The sequence below is a fragment of the Eucyclogobius newberryi genome, unplaced genomic scaffold (genome assembly GCF_026437365.1).
Source record: "Eucyclogobius newberryi isolate DKJ021-1_F unplaced genomic scaffold, fEucNew1.0.hap1 SCAF_2, whole genome shotgun sequence".
Lineage (NCBI taxonomy): Eukaryota > Metazoa > Chordata > Actinopteri > Gobiiformes > Gobiidae > Eucyclogobius > Eucyclogobius newberryi.
In genome coordinates, this window is record NW_027315834.1 from 41,144,165 (window position 1) to 41,164,265 (window position 20,101).

Here is a 20,101-nt window from a genome sequence, read left to right on the forward strand (position 1 = left end):
TGTTACTAAAGAAACAATGGACCAAACGTATCAATATAACATTTATTGTAAACAGTTGGGTTTAAATGAACCTGCTCCTTAATTTGAATGAATGTTTTGTGACAGGTCCATTGATTAAAGTGCAAATATTATTAATATTATTGATGATTCATAAGAATTGTAAAAGGCCTAATGTTAAGACACAAGTTGAACAAATGTTTCAGCAGTTTGCAAATTACTACACAATACAAAATTGGCATCGTCAGGAGAAAATGATTAACTATAATTGAAGGTTATCTTGCAACTTTACAAACAAATCTAGGCAGGGATGGATTTTAATAAAAGCAAAAAAACTCTAGAACACTTCAGACATTTAAAAATCAAACACTTCTACACAAATTAAGTCATATTTAGTTCCCACAGTGTTGTACTTGTTGCTTTACAGTCATTACAATTAGATGTACTTGCATAGTATAATGTAAATATGCTTAAGTACAAGTGAATGAATGAGTGACCCGAGTGTCACTATAAAATGACCACCATACAGACTACCAAAAAGTCTATGAACAAGATTTAGCCCTTTGCTCTACCTAAAGTGTATGTAAAATATACATAATTTAAATGATCATCACACAGAATTTGCTGTTTGAAGCCAAGGCACTTCCTAAAGATTTTAAGTGCCAACCCTGACCGTTTCAGTGCAGTATTTTGGACTTCAGACTCTTGCTTTCTCAGAGTTCTGTTCGCAGCCGAGTGTGTAAATCTTCCTGGTCAATTTTGCTGTCCTGTTCATGCCAGCGATGGTGAGCCAATAAAGCCAAGTTCCGTGCTGAAATGGCACTCATCTCCATAGCACTAGCAGCCCACTCCAGGGCGTTTAGATAGTACAGGCGGTTGTGCAGAATGAATGGTGGGGTTCTGCGTTGTGGTGGAGAGTAAGTTGGATAGGCCAACCAGCGAGTTTCGGACACAGAATCCCAGGAAATAAACATGTTCATCAGCTGCTCCTGTGTCAGCGGCTCTGGGGAGAAGATCTTCCAGACTTTTTTGAGGCTTGCAGGGGTTGGCTTGTACCCAGGAGGAATGTGTACAGGGTCCAGTGAGCTCAAACTGTTGATGTTGGAGCCCTCTGAAGCTGTGGTGAGGACCTGAGAGACCATAAAGTCTGAGGCGGCCGTTGTAGTGCCCAGGAAGGACACATTCAGCAGGCCATGGACCAGTGTGGCCACGGTCTGATGGAAGCGCCCAGGGTAATGCGAGGGTATGGGTGGGGAGAAGCCAGAAAAGGTGATGTCCGATTTACCCGAGTGAAGTGGAGTAGCAATTATTACAATGTCATATAAAGAGTGTGCAGCGCCACCTTCCCCCACATAGCTGACCTCGTAGAAGCTGGACGCAGCACCTTTAACACAGAAACAAGCCTGAAGACGCTTTAAGCGAGGACATTTATATTCATTTTTAAATCAGAAAAATAAAAGGAATGTACTTAAAAGACATCCAAACATTAAATTGTATTATATAAGCATTTTCCTCAAAAATAAAAGTGTGATATTTAGAGTAAACATTTAAACATTAACTCTAAAGCAGAGTCACTATTTTTACAGGCTACTATGTCATTGGTACCTGACTTTGATGGTCGAACTTTTACTGCAATTGATGTAACTTTGGCTGGGATCAGATCACTTTTGCTGTTGTACAACAACCCAGAGCAGACTCTTTTATTGCCTCCATCTACAGCCCAAAGGCCTGGCTCTGCTCCGGCTAAAGACACTGCACCTATTCACAAGACAAAAAGATCAAGGGCTATAGAATGAAACATTAAAGCTCATTTATGATCACGTTAAACATACCAACAAACCCATTGATGCGGACACTTTGACCATAGTTTACCCGAGTGATGGGTTCAACAAGGTCATTGATGAAAACTTGAGAAAATCCTTCACTGATCATAGTTTCCTCCAGTGTTTGGTTCACAAGAGTCAGAAATCCATCACCGCCCATGGCATGCAAGAGTTTCTTCACACTCGAGAAGGAGTACCCGTACTGCTGGAACTGGTAGATCCTGTAAGAGAAAATATATAAACGGAGAAAATATTACAAAAGTGAACTGTGGCCGGTATCCTGACAATTATAATCAATTGGGCAGTAATTATTAATTGACTAAAAAGGGGGTGTGGCACAGGTATAAACTCTCAAAACGATTGCCTCTGCAAAAGACCACAAACCCATGGGAGTTCACACAATAACAACTATGTATACAGAGACGTATTCGTAAACCATGTATGTAAGTAAAAATGAATAAACTAATGATTCACTCCATGCCTCCTCCTTTATGCATTCTATGTGCTAAAATGTGCCTGCAAATGATGTTGCAATATGGTTCATAAAGTGAGTGATTATATAATCGAATTAAGGGTATATCTTCCACCTCCATGGCTAATGTGCTCAACAGTTCTGTTCATACTTGTAGCGATGACTAATATTGATGGGAAAGATCCAACTGTGAGATTTGGATATTGTGAAATTCCTGATTGCGACATCACTTCATGACAATAAACTCACCTCATAAACTTATCCAAAACACTCTCCACCCACATCCGCATTCGTATAAGGTTGAACCCATATCTCCAAAGGAAGCGCAAAAAATTAATAATGAACCAGTCGCTCTCTTCAAAGACAAGCTCCTTTCCATTAAAAATAGCCATTTTGGATGCAACATCTTTCCTTGGAGAAATACCTGGAATAAGTTTAAATAGGTTTCAAAGTGGCTCCTTATCAACACAACACATGCACAGAAAGACTGAGAATGAATGAGCTTTACCTAATCTGTCCACAAAGTGTTTCATATGGAGGTTCAGAGGATGTATGATGGCTCCGCCCACCTCATATTCATAATCACCGATCTGAACAGTTTCTAGACGCCCGCCTACAGCGCCAGATTCAAAAACATCAATCTTGACTCCGGGGCCAAACTCCTGCCTCAGATAATACGCTGTAGCTGTGCCACCAATTCCTGCTCCAACAACAGCTTTCAAAAAGAAGAGAACACACATACATTTAAGATAAGATAAGATAAGATATTCCTTTATTGTCCCACATGGGGAAATTTCATTGGTGCAACGCAGGAAGATACAGAGGCAGATACAGAAGAAAAGAACAGATCACTTATAGGAAGTCTGAAAAACACTTTCAGTAGAAGATCTCCTATAAACAAAAACTCCCATAGACAAATAAATAAATACATAAATACCATTGCATGTGATCACGACATGTATCTATTTGAAGTATTCTTAGACATAACAATTAACACCAGACATACCAATCTTTTTGGGCTGATCTCCAAGTTGAGGGGCTGAAGCCAAACTCCTTCTCCCAGAGTGCCACAGGCCCAGAAACAAGAGAGTTCTCAGGGAAAGAGTGTGCAGATGCATTATGGGCTTCTAAGGGGGCATTCACACACTGGTTTGGTAAAGTTTGAGTCTCAATGTAGAGTTTGGTCCTGGTCTATTTCAGGTTTAGTTCTGAGGATTAGTCCTGTGTAAGGCGCCCTGAGGAGTGTACACATCTGCAGAGGAGTAAACAACAACACATATCATTATCACGCAGTATTGACTCAACTCTTATCTCGAACAAAGGTCATACTGGACAATAACAATGTCAGATTTAAAACGCACAAATAAACATATACAGATGCAGGACAGCCCGGACTACACGAGACAACGGTCACGTCAGTTGCATGATTGATTGACAGTAAATTTACAATATGGTTTCCAAAAGCCGTTGATTTGTAGAGTTTAGCGACAAAACACCATTAAAGCAATCACAAAGTACGCACGGTAAAACACTTTGACCACTTACTCGGAGTTATAACGACTTCTTGCCGCCGCAGCGAAGTGGCAGAAAGTGTCGATTATATAAAAGTAAATAAAACTTTCTCTAGTGTTTGGCAGGCGCTCGTGGGGTTCACTTCCGTTATTCTGACTTCTTCATGACTGTTTTGAGACTATGTTTCAGATGCCAGCACCACACTGTGGACTCTACAGGTTATAGTTATGTATGCATGTAATACATAACACTAAATATACTCATAAACACCGTGTGCTGGATAATGTAATGATTCTACCCCTTTAAAGTACATAGTATCAGAAATCCTGAAAATGAAAACAATTAAACTAATAAAACTATTGTAAACGTGTCAGTCATTTCAAAGTTTTACCATCAAAGATAAAGACTATTGATTCGGAAAGCATAATAATAATTGCAAATTTCAATCCCCGATTAATTGCGGCAAAGCTTCACTCTGCGAGAAATAAAATACATTTAAACACTCAAGAAATCTTTATGATAATGCTATTAACAACTGACATTAAAGAATATGTGCGTAAAGTCCTTTACGTTCACTGTCTTATCATGCAAATTCCCGATGTCTAAAAAGTGTATTCAAAGTGTACAGTATTTTCCTGAACACCGGAAATTTGATTATGACGTTTTTCAATCTTGCGGAAACAAACCGGAAGCTGATTGTTTCGGCTCATCTTAAACCATGCCTGAATGGAGGTGACCTACACATATTGAAATAGCACGTTCAATTGCTCTGTAGTCTATTCCAGACCTATTTAAACTTAAACACTGAAATAACTCAAACATGGCAGAAGCTCATCAGGGACGTGTCCAGGCTTCAGTGGAAGAAATGGTCCAGAGTCTGGAGAGGGATCATATTCGTAAAATGCAAGTAAGTTCACGTGTGTTTAACATTAGAAGCCTTTCAGATCAGATGTGACTGTGAACGGTCTGGTTCGTTGCAGAGTCGTATGTTCAAGTGCAGTGCTGAGTGTTGTGATCGCCCCACTGACTCCATGGCCCAGGTGCATCAGTGCATAGACAGGTGTCATACTCCACTGGCCCACGCACAAGCACTGGTCACCTCAGAGATGGAGAAGTTTCAGGTAAGGAAACTTTATCTTTTGTTATGAAAAAAGTGAGCTGATGACACTAAACATTTCTCATTTTGAGGATTTTTTTTAAAATTGTTTTAAGATAAGATAAGATAAGATAAGATATTCCTTTATTGTCCCACATGGGGAAATTTCATTGGTGCAACGCAGGTAGATACAGAGGTAGATACAGAAGAACAGATCACTTATAGGAAGTCTGAAAAACACTTTCACTAGAAGATCTCCTATAGATAAATAAAAACTCCCATAGACAAATAAATAAATAAAAATTTAGTTGTGGATGATAAACTTTACATTCTAATTTTACATATCTCACAAAAGGCAATTGCATTTTCTCCACTGTGAAATCATTATAAACATATGGTAACTGTCTTATGTAAGGAGAAGTTATTCACAGACGGGACAATTAAATGAGGAAAACTAATTATCCATTTTACTAATCCAGGTGGAGTCACTGGTCTTGTTTAATAATAACAACTAGACAGTTAAGCATTTATTATAATGATGTATTATTTTTGCAGGACCGATTAGCCAGGTGTACAATGCACTGCAACGACAAAGCAAAGGATCTTTTTGACTCGGGTGCTAAAGAACACGCTGTACGGTCCATGATGGAGCACTGTGTTGGCTCCTGTGTCGACGACCACATTAACCTCATTCCCAGCATGACCCGGAGACTGAAGGAGAATCTGGACTCCATTGATCAATGAGGATGGCCGTGGGCCGCTCCGTGGAGAAACTAAAGTGACTGGTTATAACCATGTTAGTCAGTGTCAACTCGGTAAAGTCAGTTGTTATTTAGGCTGTGAATGTTCCAATGTCATCTTGTGACAGTTTTCATAATCTGTTGAAGGTGGACTAAAAGCATGTGTTTGACTTCTGCAACTGTGGTTTGTCAGGGCCAGGAATCGTTGCAGGATTCTCGTTTAGCCCAGAGAGAAATCTGATCACTCAAATACATGTTGCCTATGTGAACCCACCAAAATTAAAGTGATGTTTTGAAGTCTTACGCTGATTATGGTGCGATGTGGTTTATATATTGTAAACAGTTTTGTCAGCTACAATTAATAAATAAAACAAAATAACCCAAACCTCATTGATCACACTTACAGCTTCAATGAAGAGACGGGTCAAAGTAACACAGCCCAAGTAAATGGGCAGTTTATTTGAAGTCATAACTTTGTATTTCTTTAAAAATCTTCCAAAATAACTTAAAAATGAATAGGCTAATATTGAAATACAAGTGGAGCTTTTTATGGGTTGTCAACATGCATGATAGGGCATAATGGCAGTATGTTTAATTTACAACTTATTTACATCATGAGGTAACAGCAGATCTCCAACACAAAAAGGTCATATATAAATGTTCAAGAAAAGCATAAATATTCTTGATGTATTGAAAAACGCAGGCAATAACCAAATTAATGTTTAACACTGCAAAATGAATAAACACAAGCTGGTAAGGTTTAAGGCTGGTGTAATTTATCTAAGTAAATGTGACGTTACAAACTGTCCATAACTACAGTATGTAACATGTCCTTACTGTATAACCTCAGCTTGAGCTGATTAAATACATTCTATGTAAAATCTACAAGATATCTGAGAACAATGGTGACAAAACTTTTACTTAGTTTAAGTGCAATACACATTACTGCATTGGTCAAAAAAAACATACAAATGCTGGAATTCAATACTGGCTTGATTTTGACCACATATATGCCCTGCTTTTCTTAGTTTGTTATTATCTAGCTAACTCCTGCGAACAATTCCTGTGTTCCACTTAAGAGATTTGTATTTGTATAATTGTTTACTAGAATTGATCATACATTTTAATGGTCCAAACATCAGTGTAAACAGTACACACTGAAGGCAAAGGCTTTTTGCTAAAACATGAACTCAATCCACCGAAACAACATCACATACACAGTATGAAGAGAGCATGCAGATGACATGAGTATAAAATTTGGTGGTATTTACAAGTTCATGTCAGTTCTTCAGCTCCACCGGAGGATAGTGTCTAGTGTTGTATTTGATCATGACACACTGCGAGTGCTGCTCTCTTCTTCAGGACCATCGGGCCTCTGGTCCGAGTGAGACGACGTATACAGGAAATTACAGCAAACATAAAGTGGGAATGACAACAAACGACTGTCCAGGTTCATCACCACGTATTCCTGAGGAGATCCAAACAGATTGTGGTGTTAAAATATACCTCAATCTTGTGTTTGGACAACTCCAAACTGGACCTACCTGATCTTTTTCTAATGTAAGAAGTTGGTAACCCGTTGAGCGGCTGCACACCAGCTTTCCACGGCTATCAAATGAGGCAAGGCGTAACCTGGAGCAAGAGAGGAATTAGTAGACTGCCACTTATGTTCATTTTAAATTTTACAATCAGTCCATAGTTAAGTGTAAAACTTCAGGTGTTCATTATCATACATCAATCAAAATAAAAACAAAATGACAGTAATAATGCATAATTCCTCACCTGTAGGCCAGATGCCTTCTGGGCTGGAGACTGACAGCGCCCCCACATGGCTGACTTAGAGTGTTTCTTTTAAAGACAATAAAGCGATTCGTGTAGGTTACAAGCAAATCAAAGCCAAAGTTAAACCCGGTCCAACGCCAGCAGTACTGAAACGAAGCAGAGCATTAAAGTTATCAAAACTACTTCTAGAACAACAAGCAGAACATTAAAGTTATCAAAACTACTTCTAGAACAACAAGCAGAACATTAAAGTTATCAAAACTACTACTAGACAACAAGCAGAATAAAAAAACTTTTGGGCTCACATCTCCTTCTTTAGTCAACTTTCTGCCACACCGCATACTTCTCAATTCAAATTCCTCCTTGTTTGCCTCCTGAGGGCTGAACACATAAAAGCAACTCGGTCAGAAATGTACACTTGAAAAAAGACCTTAATGTTCTTTTCTTTTTTTACCCCCGTACCCATTGTCATTGTCAAATTCGGTCCTGAGCATGGCAAACCACTGATTTTTGTAAATAGTTGTAAGCCAGTCTGCACCAGAAAAGAGACGTTAAAAGTCAGGACAGAATATACATCAACATATATTAAATTTCCTCTGGAGCAAATCAAGGCTGTACCTGGGGGTAGAATATTGTCTCTCTCCAGGATGCGGGCAGAGGCAAGATCATTGATGATGTATTGAAGATGCACATGTTTAAACACAGAACTAAAAGGTTTGCCATCCTCTGTGTTCAAAAAGGGTTCTTGTTCACCCAGGTCTGTTAAAAGCACACACACAAAAAACACCTTAATACACAGTGTTTGTAACAGTGTATGTTAGTAACCTCGGGCTTACCTGCTCGCCTTTTACAAAGCCATCCGTCGGCGTCAGCGAGCAGTTGTTTGATTGGCCCATCCCATGATTGATTAAGCTGCAGAAACATCCACTACAAAAGAAAAATGTAATACAAAACTGGCCCTTTAATTTAATTTCTTATGCATGCAAATAAAATCGTTTTAATTACCTTTTTAAGCGCAGTGTATACATCCATCTCAACTTGCATGACAAACAGGTCTGATGACTGAATGAGCAGTTCCATTATCTCTGTCCTGTAAAACAAAACATATCATTTACATAAAAAATAATCATGGTTACAGCAGTATAACCAGCTTGTGCACATCTTCCTGCGTTGCACCAATGAAATTTCCCCATGTGGGACAATAAAGGAATATCTTATCTTATCCCTAAGACGTGAGCATATACCCAAGCTCCTTCATCAACTCGACATTCTGGTGGGTCATTAGATTGTTGAGAAGCCATTCGAGACATCTGTCAAATCAAACAAAAGACAAAGAATACCTTTTGACGACACGGTTTGTCTTTGTAATTCAAATGAGCCGAGAAACGGTCTTACTTTTTCATAACAGAATCCAGGCCGTACATACTGGCGCAAGCATAGAAGCCACACACGGTCTTTGCGCTGATGTTTTCCTTCATGGTTTCCCCACACTGCTGGATCAAGCCGTCCTGCCGACCAATCACGGCCCAGTTAGACGAGACAATATTACTGCATCACAAACCCACATGTGAGATTCGCTCACCAGTTGAAGCATACAAGCAGCGGCTAATATACTGACGACTCTGCTGGGTTTAATCAGAACATCATCTCGATAGAGTGATCCGAACACTACCTGAAGAGCTTTAAACAAAAAGTACAAATGTATTTACTATCAAGGATACTCAACAGAAAGGCAGACTGTGCAAGTTTGTTTGTTTTACCCTCAGTGTCAATGTTTTGGTCTGGAATTTCAAGGTTGATCTCCATCATGTTTGATTCCTTCCAAGAGCCACTGAACATGCTGGAAAAATATCCCGACTGTAACAAGAGAGACTCAGTAAAGCACCGAAATGTCATTTACAACGAGAGATGGGGCCGCTGCAGAATATCTATTTCAAATTTAGTCCAAAACAGCTGGAGAAATTGGTGCTTCTTTACAAGATAAAACAGCTATTTGGGTAAAAAGAGAAGCAAAATATGTTAAATATTCCCAAAGGCAAAAATCTGCAGCAAAGTCGGCACTTTGAACATTTGAAAGCCTGTACTGTCTTTACTTTTCCCTGCTCTGCACAATACATTGTTTTTTAGACATCCACAACCCTATTTTACTACCACCGGATGAATCAGAATCACAATCAGAATAGGTTTATTGCCGTTTCCAATGAACATAATTCACAAACATAGAAACTTGCTTTGATGATTTGATGCAACACAAAACAATGAACAATGATTAAAACCTTGTATAAAGTCAAAAAGAAAGACTATTTAAATCTGCTATAGGATAAAAATAAGCTTACATTTACATGAGGGAGTAGTATTTATCAAATATCAGCTTATGCTGAAGATTTAAGGTTGATAGCTAATATGCTTTAAAGAGCAAATATCGACCGATATATCTCTATTTACAGCAGCGTGCCAGCCACATAATGGTTACAGTATTTGGCCTTACCTGACAAAGGTAGACTTTGTGAAGGTTCCACTCTTGTCCTAAAGCACAGATACGAATGTCGCTGTTTTCCCCATTTAGAAATAGAGTTTGATAAATGTATCGGGACGTGCTTTTCAGTTTCTTTCTGTAACAAAAAGCACAAGGTAAATTATACACTAGGAATAAAAGCCAAATTTAAGTAAATGCTACATCTTTTGAGGACAGACCTGCGAGGTGTATCTAACACAGCATCCTCATCATCTTGCTCACTTTCACAGTCGCACTGAGCATTGCGTTTCCTCTTCTTGCAGTCACAGCTGTGTTTGTGGATGCTGCTGCTGATGCCCTCCAGAACCTCTTCTGCTCCTGGAGAAGAAGGAGACTGGAACTTGCTCCCCAAACTCCCCATCTTTGCTCGTCCTAAACAACAAAGGACAGTCTGCATTAATGAACAACCAGAGGATCAATAGCTTTTACACAACCTTTAAACGCTCTGGCTGAAATGAGATGATACAAGTTATGTTTGTATGCCCTACTTCATTAAAACTTCATGTATAAAAATGAATTGATAAATGGATGTAAAAGCTCATCCTGTCTCCCACTGTAAAACACGGGCAGTTTATTGCACAAAATCACATTTAGTCCAATGTTTAACAAACCTACCTCTGATTTGAGTTAAAAAACAGGTGTCGAAAAGAAAATTTCAGCTTTGACGTGTTCAAGAGGAGCTAAACATAAAGCTAACCTCGCTTATCAACAAAACCGGGCAGAACAGCTTCAGATCTCCGTAAAGTGAAACGTGTCCCAGGTTGTTTTGGTCCAGATTACATGTTGAGCAGTTACGGGCGCAGTTTGCAGCAGATGCGGGGGATAAATGTGTCACAAATATCAATAATATCACAAATATCAGGCTGATGTCAAACAGGGATAGGTCTGTTCTCCTTTGCCTGGTTAGTAAGTGTAGTTCATCTGACCACTACTGCCCCCTGTCGCCATACAAGGGAAACATCCATGGGAATTATTACATACATATTTAAAAATGCAGTCATTAATCAACTAAATAAAAGGCATATCATGGCCCAGTCCCTTTAAGTCAGAGGAACTACACAAGTGAGTTTCTTCTTCTTCTTCTTCTTCTTCTTCTTCTTCTTCTTCTTCTTCTTCTTCTTCTTCTTCTTCTTCTTCTTCTTCTTCTTCTTCGATGTTTTATGGCGGTTGGTATCCAAGTGTTACATACCACCAGACTTTATTCTTTAGACTTTTTCCATTATTTAAACTTTGTGTTGTGTTGTATTTATTTTATTTATATTATTTATTTTATTTATTTTATTTATTTTATTTATTTTATTTATTTTATTTATTTTATTTATTTTATTTATTTTATTTATTTTATTTATTTTATAGAATCACCTTACCGGAAGTGACGTTCAAGATTGGGGGCGTATCCTCTCGCAAATCCAGCCAATGAGCCACTTTCACAACATTCCAGGCTCCTCCGCCTCTGCTGCGCTGCTCTGCTGCTGTGCGTGGACTGTGACACGTAACTCTGTCCTTTTCACTGCTGTGACAGGCCGAACTCGTCTCCCTGAACCCTGCAAAAAGAGGACGGAGTTCACAAACCCCATGTAGCCACGCAAAAAAACAAGTAATTGTTGATCATTTGTAACATGGAGACGCAAGAGGCGGTGGCGGGTAAGCGTGGTTTGTTGTAAGCAATGTGTTCGGCTTTAGATGTGGTTAAGCCTGTGTAATTACAGGGCAGAGTCAAACCAAACAGATTCATTCAGAAATAAGTTGTTGCACACTGGTTTTACGACATTTTAAGGAGGTGTGCACAAAATAGCCTATATCACGAAGCACTGCATCGTAACATCATAACACCTTTTGATTGTTTTGTGACTGTGTGTCTGTGCCGACTCCCTCCTCCTCTAGGTGCTCTTATTGGCAGTAATGAAGGAAAACCAGCTGCAAAACTAGACAGTGGAGCTTCAGAGAATGAAAAACCACCGTGCCAAAACAGAATGAAGCAAATCTTTGGCTTCACAACAGAGGATTTGCGCTCCTGGCAGAGTTTAGTGACCCTCCTGAACCGCCCCATGGATCCTGCATCACTGGGCATCTTCCGGTTCTTGTTTGGTCAGTGCTCCTTCTCACGTTCATCCCATAACTGTTCTTTCTCTGGACTGTAAGTGACTGTTTTAAGTTGATATTTGTCAGGTTTGCTCATGGCCATTGACATCACCCAAGAGCGCGGCCTCAGCCACCTGGATTGGAAGTACCTGGATGGAGCTCCTGTGTGCCGCTTCCCACTCTTTAATTTTCTGCACCCGCTTCCTCTGGACTGGATGTACTTTGCATACTTGGTCATGTTTGTTGGTGGGTTTAAACATTGTTATTATGTATTTTTCCCCTTGAATTCTGAAATGCAGCTTTTCTTTTGCATAACGATAGTGCAACATTGTATTTTATTTAGATTTTTTTGAATATTTGTCCCTTTTGAGGGTGATGCTGAGATATTTAGGTTTATATTGCACAATCGAACACATCGCCTCGAAGGGCGACAATGCAAACTGATTAAACAATGTTTATAGGAATATATCTTCCCCGGGCAGTTGAGGAGCATCTGGATCCACAAAATCTTGATCAAGTATACAGGAACAAGTAAACAGGAATGTAGGAATTACTAAGATCAGTATAGAAACTAGATACTCATTTGAGCAAGTATCTAAACAAAAACAAGACCAAATGTGAGCTTTCCTGAACAGTGTTAGAATGAGCTTGAGCTTTATCATAACTAGTATAAGACCACATAGAAACATAAAGAAAGTACTTTTATTTAGTGCTGGAAATGTCGAAATCAGTATCATGCCTATTCCTTGTTTTCTTTAAATATATATTTTGCTTGTTACAGGGGCAGTGGGGATAATGCTTGGTTGTTTTTACCGCCTGTCCTGCCTTATGTTTTTATCTACGTACTGGTACATCTTCTTTCTGGACAAAACTACTTGGAACAATCACTCCTACCTTTATGGCCTGATTGGATTTCAGCTCACTCTCATGGATGGCAATCGCTACTGGTAATGTACTGATAATTCATTTAAAAAAAATGTGTACCAATGTTTAATTCTCACTACGATATGGTGTCAGGTCTATCGATGGACTAAGGAAACCTCAAATAAGAAATGCTCACGTGCCACTGTGGAACTACACTGTGCTCAGGAGCCAGGTTAGTTATTGGTACTCGACTTTCAGCATGTATTCTGTACAAAACTATTCTAACTGCAATTTGTTTTCCGTTAAAGATTTTCATCGTCTATTTCATTGCTGGAATCAAGAAGTTGGATGCTGACTGGGTGGAAGGATACTCCATGTCATATCTGGCTCACCATTGGCTTTTTGACCCTTTTAAGTGTGGATCACTGTTGTACTTTGTGTCACTTTTGCCATTTGTGTGTCTAATCCTGCTGTTTCTGTTCCTTAGACTTATTCTTCCAGTCGAGTTGGTGAACCTGGTTGTGGTGCATGGAGGCGGCCTTATTTTGGATTTGACGGCTGGCTACCTACTTTTCTTTGATGTTACAAGACCTTATGCGGTTGTCTTTGTCTCATATTTCCACTGTATGAACTCTCAGCTTTTCAGTATTGGTAGGTTTGGGGATTATTCATATTTATTGAACGGTAGACAATTCATCTAAGTTGGTATTATTCTTACAGGAATGTTTCCCTACACAATGTTGGCCACTAGTCCTCTTTTCTGCTACACTGATTGGCCGAGGAGATTGTTTACATGTTTCCCAGAGTTTCTCAAGCCTGTCCTGCCACTCACCTCACTGGACATTAAATCCAGTGCTTCTTGTGTGTACGGTGAAGAGCAGCGCGGCACTGAGCGTCAGGAGACTTCACCTGTCAAAAAACCCTTCAAACTGAGACACAAGCTGGGGGCTTTTTTCACCATTGTTTACATTATGGAGCAACTTTTTATGCCATATTCTCACTTCATAACACAGGTAAACCACCACAGACCATTGAAATAGTAACACTTTATTGGTAGTTTTACTATGAGGCGGCGCTGTGGTTTCCCCTACCAAAAAAACATATACAATAGACTTTTCTCCCCTGTAAAAGAGACGCTACATCTCAGTGGGATTTTCCCTGGTTAATTAAATGTGAATTAGAAGTGCTGAGACCAAATGCATTATTTAGTTGCTTAATCTAAGTCAATATGGTCACTGGCCGATGGACAACAAATGTTTAATGAAAAGCAACTGGACTTTTACTTCAGTGACAAAATGAAAGACTGAAGAAATCACAGTAGTATATACAATATTAATGACTGCTGATCTGTGTTTAGGGTTATAATAACTGGACAAATGGCTTGTATGGCTACTCCTGGGACATGATGGTTCATTCTCGGACCCATCAACATGTAAAGATCACCTACAAAGATGGAAAAACTGGAGAAATTGGATATTTGAACCCGGGGGTAAGTCAAAGAACAACTGAGCAGTAAACATAATTAAATTGCACAAAGATAAACAAAAAGTTGTCTTCTTTATGATGAATGTACGGTAATAAATGATCACGTGTGTGACATGTAGGTTTTCACTCAAAGTCGGCGTTGGAAAGATCATGGAGACATGTTAAAGCAGTATTCTACCTGCCTAAGTCAACTGCTTCCACGCTATAACATCACTGATGCCGAAATTTATTTTGACATCTGGGTATCTATTAATGATCGCTTTCAACAAAGGTAATACACCTCAAACTGAAACGTAGTATTTAAGTTGTACATTTGAATACATAATAATAATAATAATCAATATGTTATTGAAGGATCTTTGACCCCCGCGTGGATATAGTGAAAGCAGACTGGTCGCCTTTCCGTCCGAACCCATGGCTAATGCCTCTTCTTGTCGACCTTTCACCTTGGAGGACCAAATTTCAGGAGATCGAGGGGACTTTGGATAATCAAACTGAGATTGTCTTTATAGCTGATTTTCCAGGTTTAAAATGTTTACCTTTTTATATGTTCCATTGCATTTTAGACCTTTTATTCACATCTCTATATTTGACTGTTCTTCTCAGTTGTTTTGGTATTGTTCTCATATCATTTGGTGAATACTCCATGATTTGTGTGTAGGTCTTAACTTAGAAAACTTTGTGAGTGAAGATCTTGGAAACACCAGCATCCAGGTCTTGCAGGGTCAAGTAAATGTCGAGATTGTCGAGGAGAAGAAGAACTACACTCTAAAAACTGGGGAGCAGAGACAAGTATTGCCCTTCTTTACATGAGGCTGCGTTGTACTCTTTTGTGCAGATTTAACATTGTTTCTGTGCACAGGTGCCCGCAGGAGCCTACCATAAGGTGTACACAGTTTCTGACGGCCCCTCGTGTTATATGTACATTTACGTCAACACCACAGAAGCTGCACTGCAGGAGAACTTCACCAAGCTGCTGGACATCCAGGAGCGAGTTCGCAATGGGAAAGGTTCAGATTAACATTATTGCTGACTTCATTTTTGCAATATCATACGATACAAACAAACATGTCTCTCCACAGAAACTGAACCACTTCCCCCGGAGCTGCAGCCTCTCCTCGCGCTCGATGAAGGGTCAGAGGTAAATGCCACAGATCCAGTCGTGCGATTGTTTCTGAAGAGGCAGCGGCGAATGAATGAAGTGAAGAAGCGAAGAGAGGCGGGTGTACGAGAGCGATTTGACAGATTTGTGACCAAAAAATACTACACAATTCGTAGAGGGTTTGTACCTTTTGTCTGTTTTAAATACAGTTTTTATACTCTGGGTACTGCACAGTACAACAAACTAATGTAAATCCATTACAATTATTTAATTCAGGTTTTTGATGACTGCAATTGCAATGCGAAACCTGGCGGTGGGTCTTCCTCCAGTCGAACAACTCACAAGAGAAGTGGCCTACGCCAACATGAAGGGGCCCCAAAATGACAACCAGGATGAAGCTCTAAAAGATGAAGTTGGTCATAGTGAACTCTAAAACTGTTGTACAGGAGCTGCCTCACATATCAAGTTCTACAACTGCTGGACTGTTACTGATCAGAGACTTCAAAAGAACATTTTTTGTATGACATTTGTATTTTTTTTACTTGACTTTTATATTGAGAATTTCATTGAGGTTTTAGCATTTCGGCTGCAAAAACATTTTAAATTAGTGGATTATTGCAATTTAAACATGCTGAATGCTTGAATCTAATTATTTGCAGTATTTTTTAAAGGTGTATGTTCAATAGAACTAAAACAATGTGAATAAAGATGAGTAAATTCAATAAATGACACAATAAGTTTTGAATATACAATTTAATGACATTTTTAGTATGTCACCCATTTTGCACTTTTCCAGTACACACGAGTTGACATTATGGCACTTTTACCTCTAGCACAAGAGTAATAGTGTTAAATCAAGTTGTGTCATTCTTGCACAAAAATCTGATCTACAAGATTCAGTAACACAGGTCAAGATCATCGTTTGTGATCTGAATCAGCTAGTTTTAGTACGTTTAAGAAATTAGCACTTGAACTTTCATTTATTGCACAGTATAAATGGTTCTTTTAACTTCCATAAACAATAGTGTCCCCGTGACATCCCTCACCCATCAGACAAGGTCATAGTGTTTATGTGAAATAAAAAGTGGCACAATTCTGTTCAGTTTAGTGTTACAGGCCTTAAAGTTATGTTCCATTTTCAGTCTTTTCATGCACAGTGAAAGTGACAAGTCAAAATATATCAAAGAATTACAGAATTACAATAATAAATTCAAGGGCAGCTTTATATTGAAAAAAAAAGACAAAACACAAAGTAAATACATTTTGTATTGGAGAGCACTATATAGCACCTTAAGTCTTCATCATGTCGCCTGATATTTGTTCACTTCGTTATCACTATTCTATCACACTTCATTAACAAACTTATGTCTTCATCAAATGTCAAAGATAATTCTAAAAAAAAAATTGCATAATTGAAATAGTAACAGCTTTATCCTCTCAGTAACAGTAGCTTTTAGAGTTACGTCACAATATGTTTAGTCCATTTCAGGTTCAGTCCTTAATGTTTGGCTGCTCAGAAACAAACAGAAGTGCTGGTGTTTCAAAGGTAAACGCCTCTGTTTACAGGACAGAGTCCAGCGGCTCTGCCTATGCAATGGACAAACAACGTCTGTCTCCTCCAGCCTCTACTAAGCAATGTTTGTAGAGATCAGAAAAATGTCCAACAAAGCATTGCTTTGTTTTCAAAATAAATAATATGTTGCCTATTTATACATTGTGTGTGTGAATGACACGTAAATATCTGAAAATGTAATTTGTGTTCATTTCAGGCCCAGGTCCAAACCAAACTGACTGAGGGAAGATCTGAGTTTCAAAAGGGCAAATATTCATTAAGTGTCATTAATTAACCTGCCTCAAGTGAAGGGCCAAAGACTTCCCTTTTTACACACCTGTAGACCTGGACTTGGTCCATTTACTAATCCAATCATGATAATGCTTAAAATATATTTTTAGAAGCCTAGTCATTTCAATGACCGTGTAGGCCTGAGGTGAAGCTTGTACAGCTGAAGGAGTCTGAATCTTCATATCTACACATACCGTACTTGCTTTTAAAGAACTTTGAGGTTTATATTTTTCTAACAGTTTCAGTTAACAAAAACATTACATCCAAGAGTCTGGTTATTTTGAACTCAAGGGTGATAGGTGCAGACAAGTGTTGTCTTTCAGTGCTTGTGGTTGTCGTTTTACCTCGGCTGAAGATCTGGGTAAAAGATGCCATGTATCACACCTTCAATCACAACGTTTGAATATATATCTGAAAAAAATAATATTTAGTAATTATGTGTACAATAAACTGATCAAATTGTGAAGCTATTATAAGGGTTTAGACAAACCATGCGTGGAAGGAAGCAGGTACGGGTCCCTCACAAACAACATGACTGGCTGATGTGAGAGTTTACTGTGAACAAAAGACCAGTTTAAAAGAGAATAAAACACACACTCGAACACACAGAAAGATATTTACCTCGATCCCTCAGATTCTGTATCAAACGACCTAAAAGAAAATAAAGACAGTAAAAACAAATTGTTTTCTTTCACTTTGAATTTGTAGTTTCAACTTACCCACAACTTTCCGTTTTTGGAACGGAGGGAAAATGTCGGATATTTAGGAAATCCAAGAATATCTTTGGAAGAATCTCATTTTCTATAATTATGGTCTGTAGAAAACAGACACAATGCAAATTACCAAGTGGCCATATGAGCATAAGGGCAGATCCCAAAGAGATCAAAGAGACTGATCCTTTTTTCAATGTAAACATCTAACTTCAACATACTCATAAAGAGGAAAGGATTTACTACATTATCATACAAATACAGTAATACAAATAAAAACAATACCTGTAAGTAGAGCTCCAAGCCGTGCCTCCTCTGCTCCAGGACTTTAGGAACCCAGTTTCTGACGTGTTTAGATGGGATGTCGGGGGGTTTTATGGTTTTCTTCAACTGTAGGTGAGAACAACATTAGTCAACTTCAAAACAGTGATGCAACTAATGATTATTTTAGTAATTGGCTAGTAAAGCCATTATTTCTATTGTACACATTTTTTTTTAAATGTTATCAACAGAATAAAGGCTGCATATGGTGATTGAAGGCTTCTAGATGGAGAATATCTATCAAAAAAGTGTATTATTGATAAAAATCAGACACTACTTTTTTGACATTTGGATTTAATAATGCCACATTCTGTGTTATTAAAAACGTCTTTTGATATGTGTTTTAGAGTTTGTATATATCAGGATTCGGTCCAGGATAATTAGGATTCCAAAATAATATAAAAGATAATTGCAGTCGACTAGTCATGACTTACGATTAGTCCATTAATCTTTGTAGACCTATAATAGATGAAATGTTTCACTCTCAAATAGTCAAGTAAAAAAGTGGAAACACTGCAACACTCACCAACTTGTGCAAAGTGTGGAATTCACTGTAGCGCTTCTCAACTGTGTGCTGTCTTCCATTTATTAATACTTCTATTTTAAAGACCTGAAACACAAAATCATCCTTTCACAATCTGCTGAGCTGTCGCTTTGTCAGCAACTTAAGAGGAAACATCCAGTTTTTGCGCACAGGCTTTCACTTCCTACATTTATCTATTCTCTTTCAGTCAAAGTGACATTCATTAACGTCATGTAACAGGTTATGCAAAAGAGGAAACATGTTTTTAAATGATAGCAGCACAAAAAATGAAACAAATACAGAAAAGTAAAAAAAATAAATAAAATGTAATTATAGACCTCAGATGTTCAAGAGCTCATGATGCACTGATCCACATTTTGACAACAGGATATTACTTATTATTAAAGATAATATGAATAACATTGAATGAAAGGTATGTCTTATGGCTTCAAGTTATATCGTAATTGAATAAAAATCCTAATTCCAAGACTCAAAGTCACAATTGGCCACTTGCGAAGATTGCAATTATTAATATATTTTGCAAGCAACATATTCTGTCATATTCTACATAAAAGTTGCTAACTCTGTAGTATAGACCTCTACAAACATGTTCTGAAATGGATGGGATTCTTCCTTTCTCACATGTTAAAGCTCCTGAGCAGGTTTAATAATGTGCACTTTGAACAAAATGCAACTATTAAAACAGAATTGGCAAATCTAGTCCCAATTACAAAGATGTGATGCCCCCGTAGGCCTAATACAACATTACTCATTAGAAAGGAGTAACAAAGGAATTTGATGAGGTAAGTTTATCTATGATTAGACATAGGAGTAGCAGCCCTAGTCCAAAATCAACAAGATTCATAGAGACAGTGATTTGATCTTGTGCTGACCTTAAATCTCATTATGTTACAGAACAACGAGACAGAATGGAAAACACTATACATCGATCCTTACAAAAGATTAGATTCTAATTAAAGCGAGTAGCTTCAGTACAAACGTGTTTGTTTTCACTGAAAGCAGCGGCTTACTCACCGTGAATCCTCTTTCCAATGAGTTATTTTCTGCCCGGAACGACGGAATCGACACCAACACAGGAGGCATGTTGGTCGAACAATGGAGGGAATAGCGGATTATTATTTGACTTGGTGTTTTATTTTCATGACAGAGGCGTGCTCGCGTTTGTTTGCCTGTGGTTTCTGCGGTGAGATCACAATCAGTCAGTTTAACGGGA

At 38.4% G+C, this 20,101-nt stretch overlaps 5 protein-coding genes across 7 annotated transcripts; 2 read left to right on the plus strand and 3 right to left on the minus strand.

The window, feature by feature from the left end:
• Positions 1–28: 28 nt before the first annotated feature.
• pcyox1 (prenylcysteine oxidase 1) lies at positions 29–3,556 on the minus strand. The gene is made up of 6 exons (XM_072455386.1): positions 3,299–3,556; positions 2,801–3,007; positions 2,542–2,716; positions 1,830–2,041; positions 1,603–1,755; positions 29–1,381 (listed from the first exon to the last, which is right to left on the minus strand). The coding sequence occupies exons 1-6, from the start codon at positions 3,408–3,410 to the stop codon at positions 711–713; spliced, it is 1,530 nt and encodes a 509-aa protein (XP_072311487.1). The 5' UTR covers positions 3,411–3,556; the 3' UTR covers positions 29–710.
• Positions 3,557–4,480: 924 nt separating this feature from the next.
• Positions 4,481–6,016, plus strand: fam136a (family with sequence similarity 136 member A). The gene is made up of 3 exons (XM_072455389.1): positions 4,481–4,711; positions 4,785–4,925; positions 5,456–6,016. Exons 1-3 carry the CDS (start codon positions 4,625–4,627, stop codon positions 5,642–5,644), a joined length of 417 nt encoding a protein of 138 aa, XP_072311490.1. The 5' UTR covers positions 4,481–4,624; the 3' UTR covers positions 5,645–6,016.
• Positions 6,017–6,066: 50 nt separating this feature from the next.
• On the minus strand, positions 6,067–10,885 carry gmcl1 (germ cell-less, spermatogenesis associated). Of its 2 annotated transcripts, none has more exons than XM_072455388.1 (15): positions 10,635–10,885; positions 10,117–10,309; positions 9,911–10,034; positions 9,183–9,279; positions 9,005–9,102; positions 8,818–8,930; positions 8,667–8,732; positions 8,428–8,512; positions 8,259–8,349; positions 8,041–8,181; positions 7,885–7,954; positions 7,728–7,803; positions 7,423–7,568; positions 7,185–7,272; positions 6,067–7,108 (listed from the first exon to the last, which is right to left on the minus strand). In XM_072455388.1, exons 2-15 carry the CDS (start codon positions 10,296–10,298, stop codon positions 6,968–6,970), a joined length of 1,518 nt encoding a protein of 505 aa, XP_072311489.1. In that variant the 5' UTR covers positions 10,299–10,309; positions 10,635–10,885; the 3' UTR covers positions 6,067–6,967. The 2 variants fall into 2 exon arrangements, with proteins under 2 accessions (XP_072311489.1, XP_072311488.1); XM_072455387.1 differs by having other exon boundaries at positions 10,553–10,885.
• A 482-nt stretch (positions 10,886–11,367) lies between these two features.
• On the plus strand, positions 11,368–15,994 carry ggcx (gamma-glutamyl carboxylase). The gene is made up of 15 exons (XM_072455390.1): positions 11,368–11,581; positions 11,822–12,025; positions 12,107–12,265; positions 12,801–12,966; positions 13,037–13,115; positions 13,192–13,298; positions 13,371–13,534; positions 13,604–13,896; positions 14,241–14,372; positions 14,488–14,639; positions 14,723–14,892; positions 15,030–15,160; positions 15,231–15,378; positions 15,451–15,649; positions 15,747–15,994. Exons 1-15 carry the CDS (start codon positions 11,557–11,559, stop codon positions 15,901–15,903), a joined length of 2,286 nt encoding a protein of 761 aa, XP_072311491.1. The 5' UTR covers positions 11,368–11,556; the 3' UTR covers positions 15,904–15,994.
• A 997-nt stretch (positions 15,995–16,991) lies between these two features.
• snx24 (sorting nexin 24) lies at positions 16,992–20,066 on the minus strand. 2 transcript variants are annotated; one of them, XM_072455391.1, is made up of 8 exons: positions 19,903–20,066; positions 18,871–18,954; positions 18,309–18,413; positions 18,033–18,127; positions 17,935–17,964; positions 17,804–17,868; positions 17,658–17,724; positions 16,992–17,095 (listed from the first exon to the last, which is right to left on the minus strand). In XM_072455391.1, the coding sequence occupies exons 1-8, from the start codon at positions 19,969–19,971 to the stop codon at positions 17,011–17,013; spliced, it is 600 nt and encodes a 199-aa protein (XP_072311492.1). In that variant the 5' UTR covers positions 19,972–20,066; the 3' UTR covers positions 16,992–17,010. The 2 variants fall into 2 exon arrangements, with proteins under 2 accessions (XP_072311492.1, XP_072311493.1); XM_072455392.1 differs by lacking the exon at positions 16,992–17,095 and having other exon boundaries at positions 17,528–17,724.
• Positions 20,067–20,101: the final 35 nt, after the last annotated feature.

Bases quoted from the DNA above. Each gene is read 5' to 3' on its own strand.
- gmcl1 (XM_072455388.1), bottom strand. From the start codon at position 10,298: ATGGGGAGTTTGGGGAGCAAGTTCCAGTCTCCTTCTTCTCCAGGAGCA. The intron at 7,804-7,884 runs GTACGGGGGTAA...TTATGTGTTCAG, and splicing joins GAATTTGACAATGACAATGG to CCCTCAGGAGGCAAACAAGG. The intron at 7,273-7,422 runs GTGAGGAATTAT...CTCTTGCTCCAG, and splicing joins AGAAGGCATCTGGCCTACAG to GTTACGCCTTGCCTCATTTG.
- ggcx (XM_072455390.1), top strand. From the start codon at position 11,557: ATGGAGACGCAAGAGGCGGTGGCGG. The intron at 13,116-13,191 runs GTTAGTTATTGG...TTTCCGTTAAAG, and splicing joins ACACTGTGCTCAGGAGCCAG to ATTTTCATCGTCTATTTCAT. The intron at 15,161-15,230 runs GTATTGCCCTTC...TTCTGTGCACAG, and splicing joins AAACTGGGGAGCAGAGACAA to GTGCCCGCAGGAGCCTACCA.
- pcyox1 (XM_072455386.1), bottom strand. From the start codon at position 3,410: ATGCATCTGCACACTCTTTCCCTGAGAACTCTCTTGTTTCTGGGCCTG. The intron at 2,717-2,800 runs GTAAAGCTCATT...AACTTATTCCAG, and splicing joins ACACTTTGTGGACAGATTAG to GTATTTCTCCAAGGAAAGAT. The intron at 1,756-1,829 runs GTATGTTTAACG...TCTTGTGAATAG, and splicing joins CCGCATCAATGGGTTTGTTG to GTGCAGTGTCTTTAGCCGGA.
- snx24 (XM_072455391.1), bottom strand. From the start codon at position 19,971: ATGCCTCCTGTGTTGGTGTCGATTCCGTCGTTCCGGGCAGAAAATAAC. The intron at 18,955-19,902 runs GTGAGTAAGCCG...TTTGTGTTTCAG, and splicing joins CATTGGAAAGAGGATTCACG to GTCTTTAAAATAGAAGTATT. The intron at 18,128-18,308 runs GTATTGTTTTTA...TGTTTTCTACAG, and splicing joins GCTTGGAGCTCTACTTACAG to ACCATAATTATAGAAAATGA.
- fam136a (XM_072455389.1), top strand. From the start codon at position 4,625: ATGGCAGAAGCTCATCAGGGACGTGTCCAGGCTTCAGTGGAAGAAATG. The intron at 4,712-4,784 runs GTAAGTTCACGT...GGTTCGTTGCAG, and splicing joins ATCATATTCGTAAAATGCAA to AGTCGTATGTTCAAGTGCAG. The intron at 4,926-5,455 runs GTAAGGAAACTT...TTATTTTTGCAG, and splicing joins CAGAGATGGAGAAGTTTCAG to GACCGATTAGCCAGGTGTAC.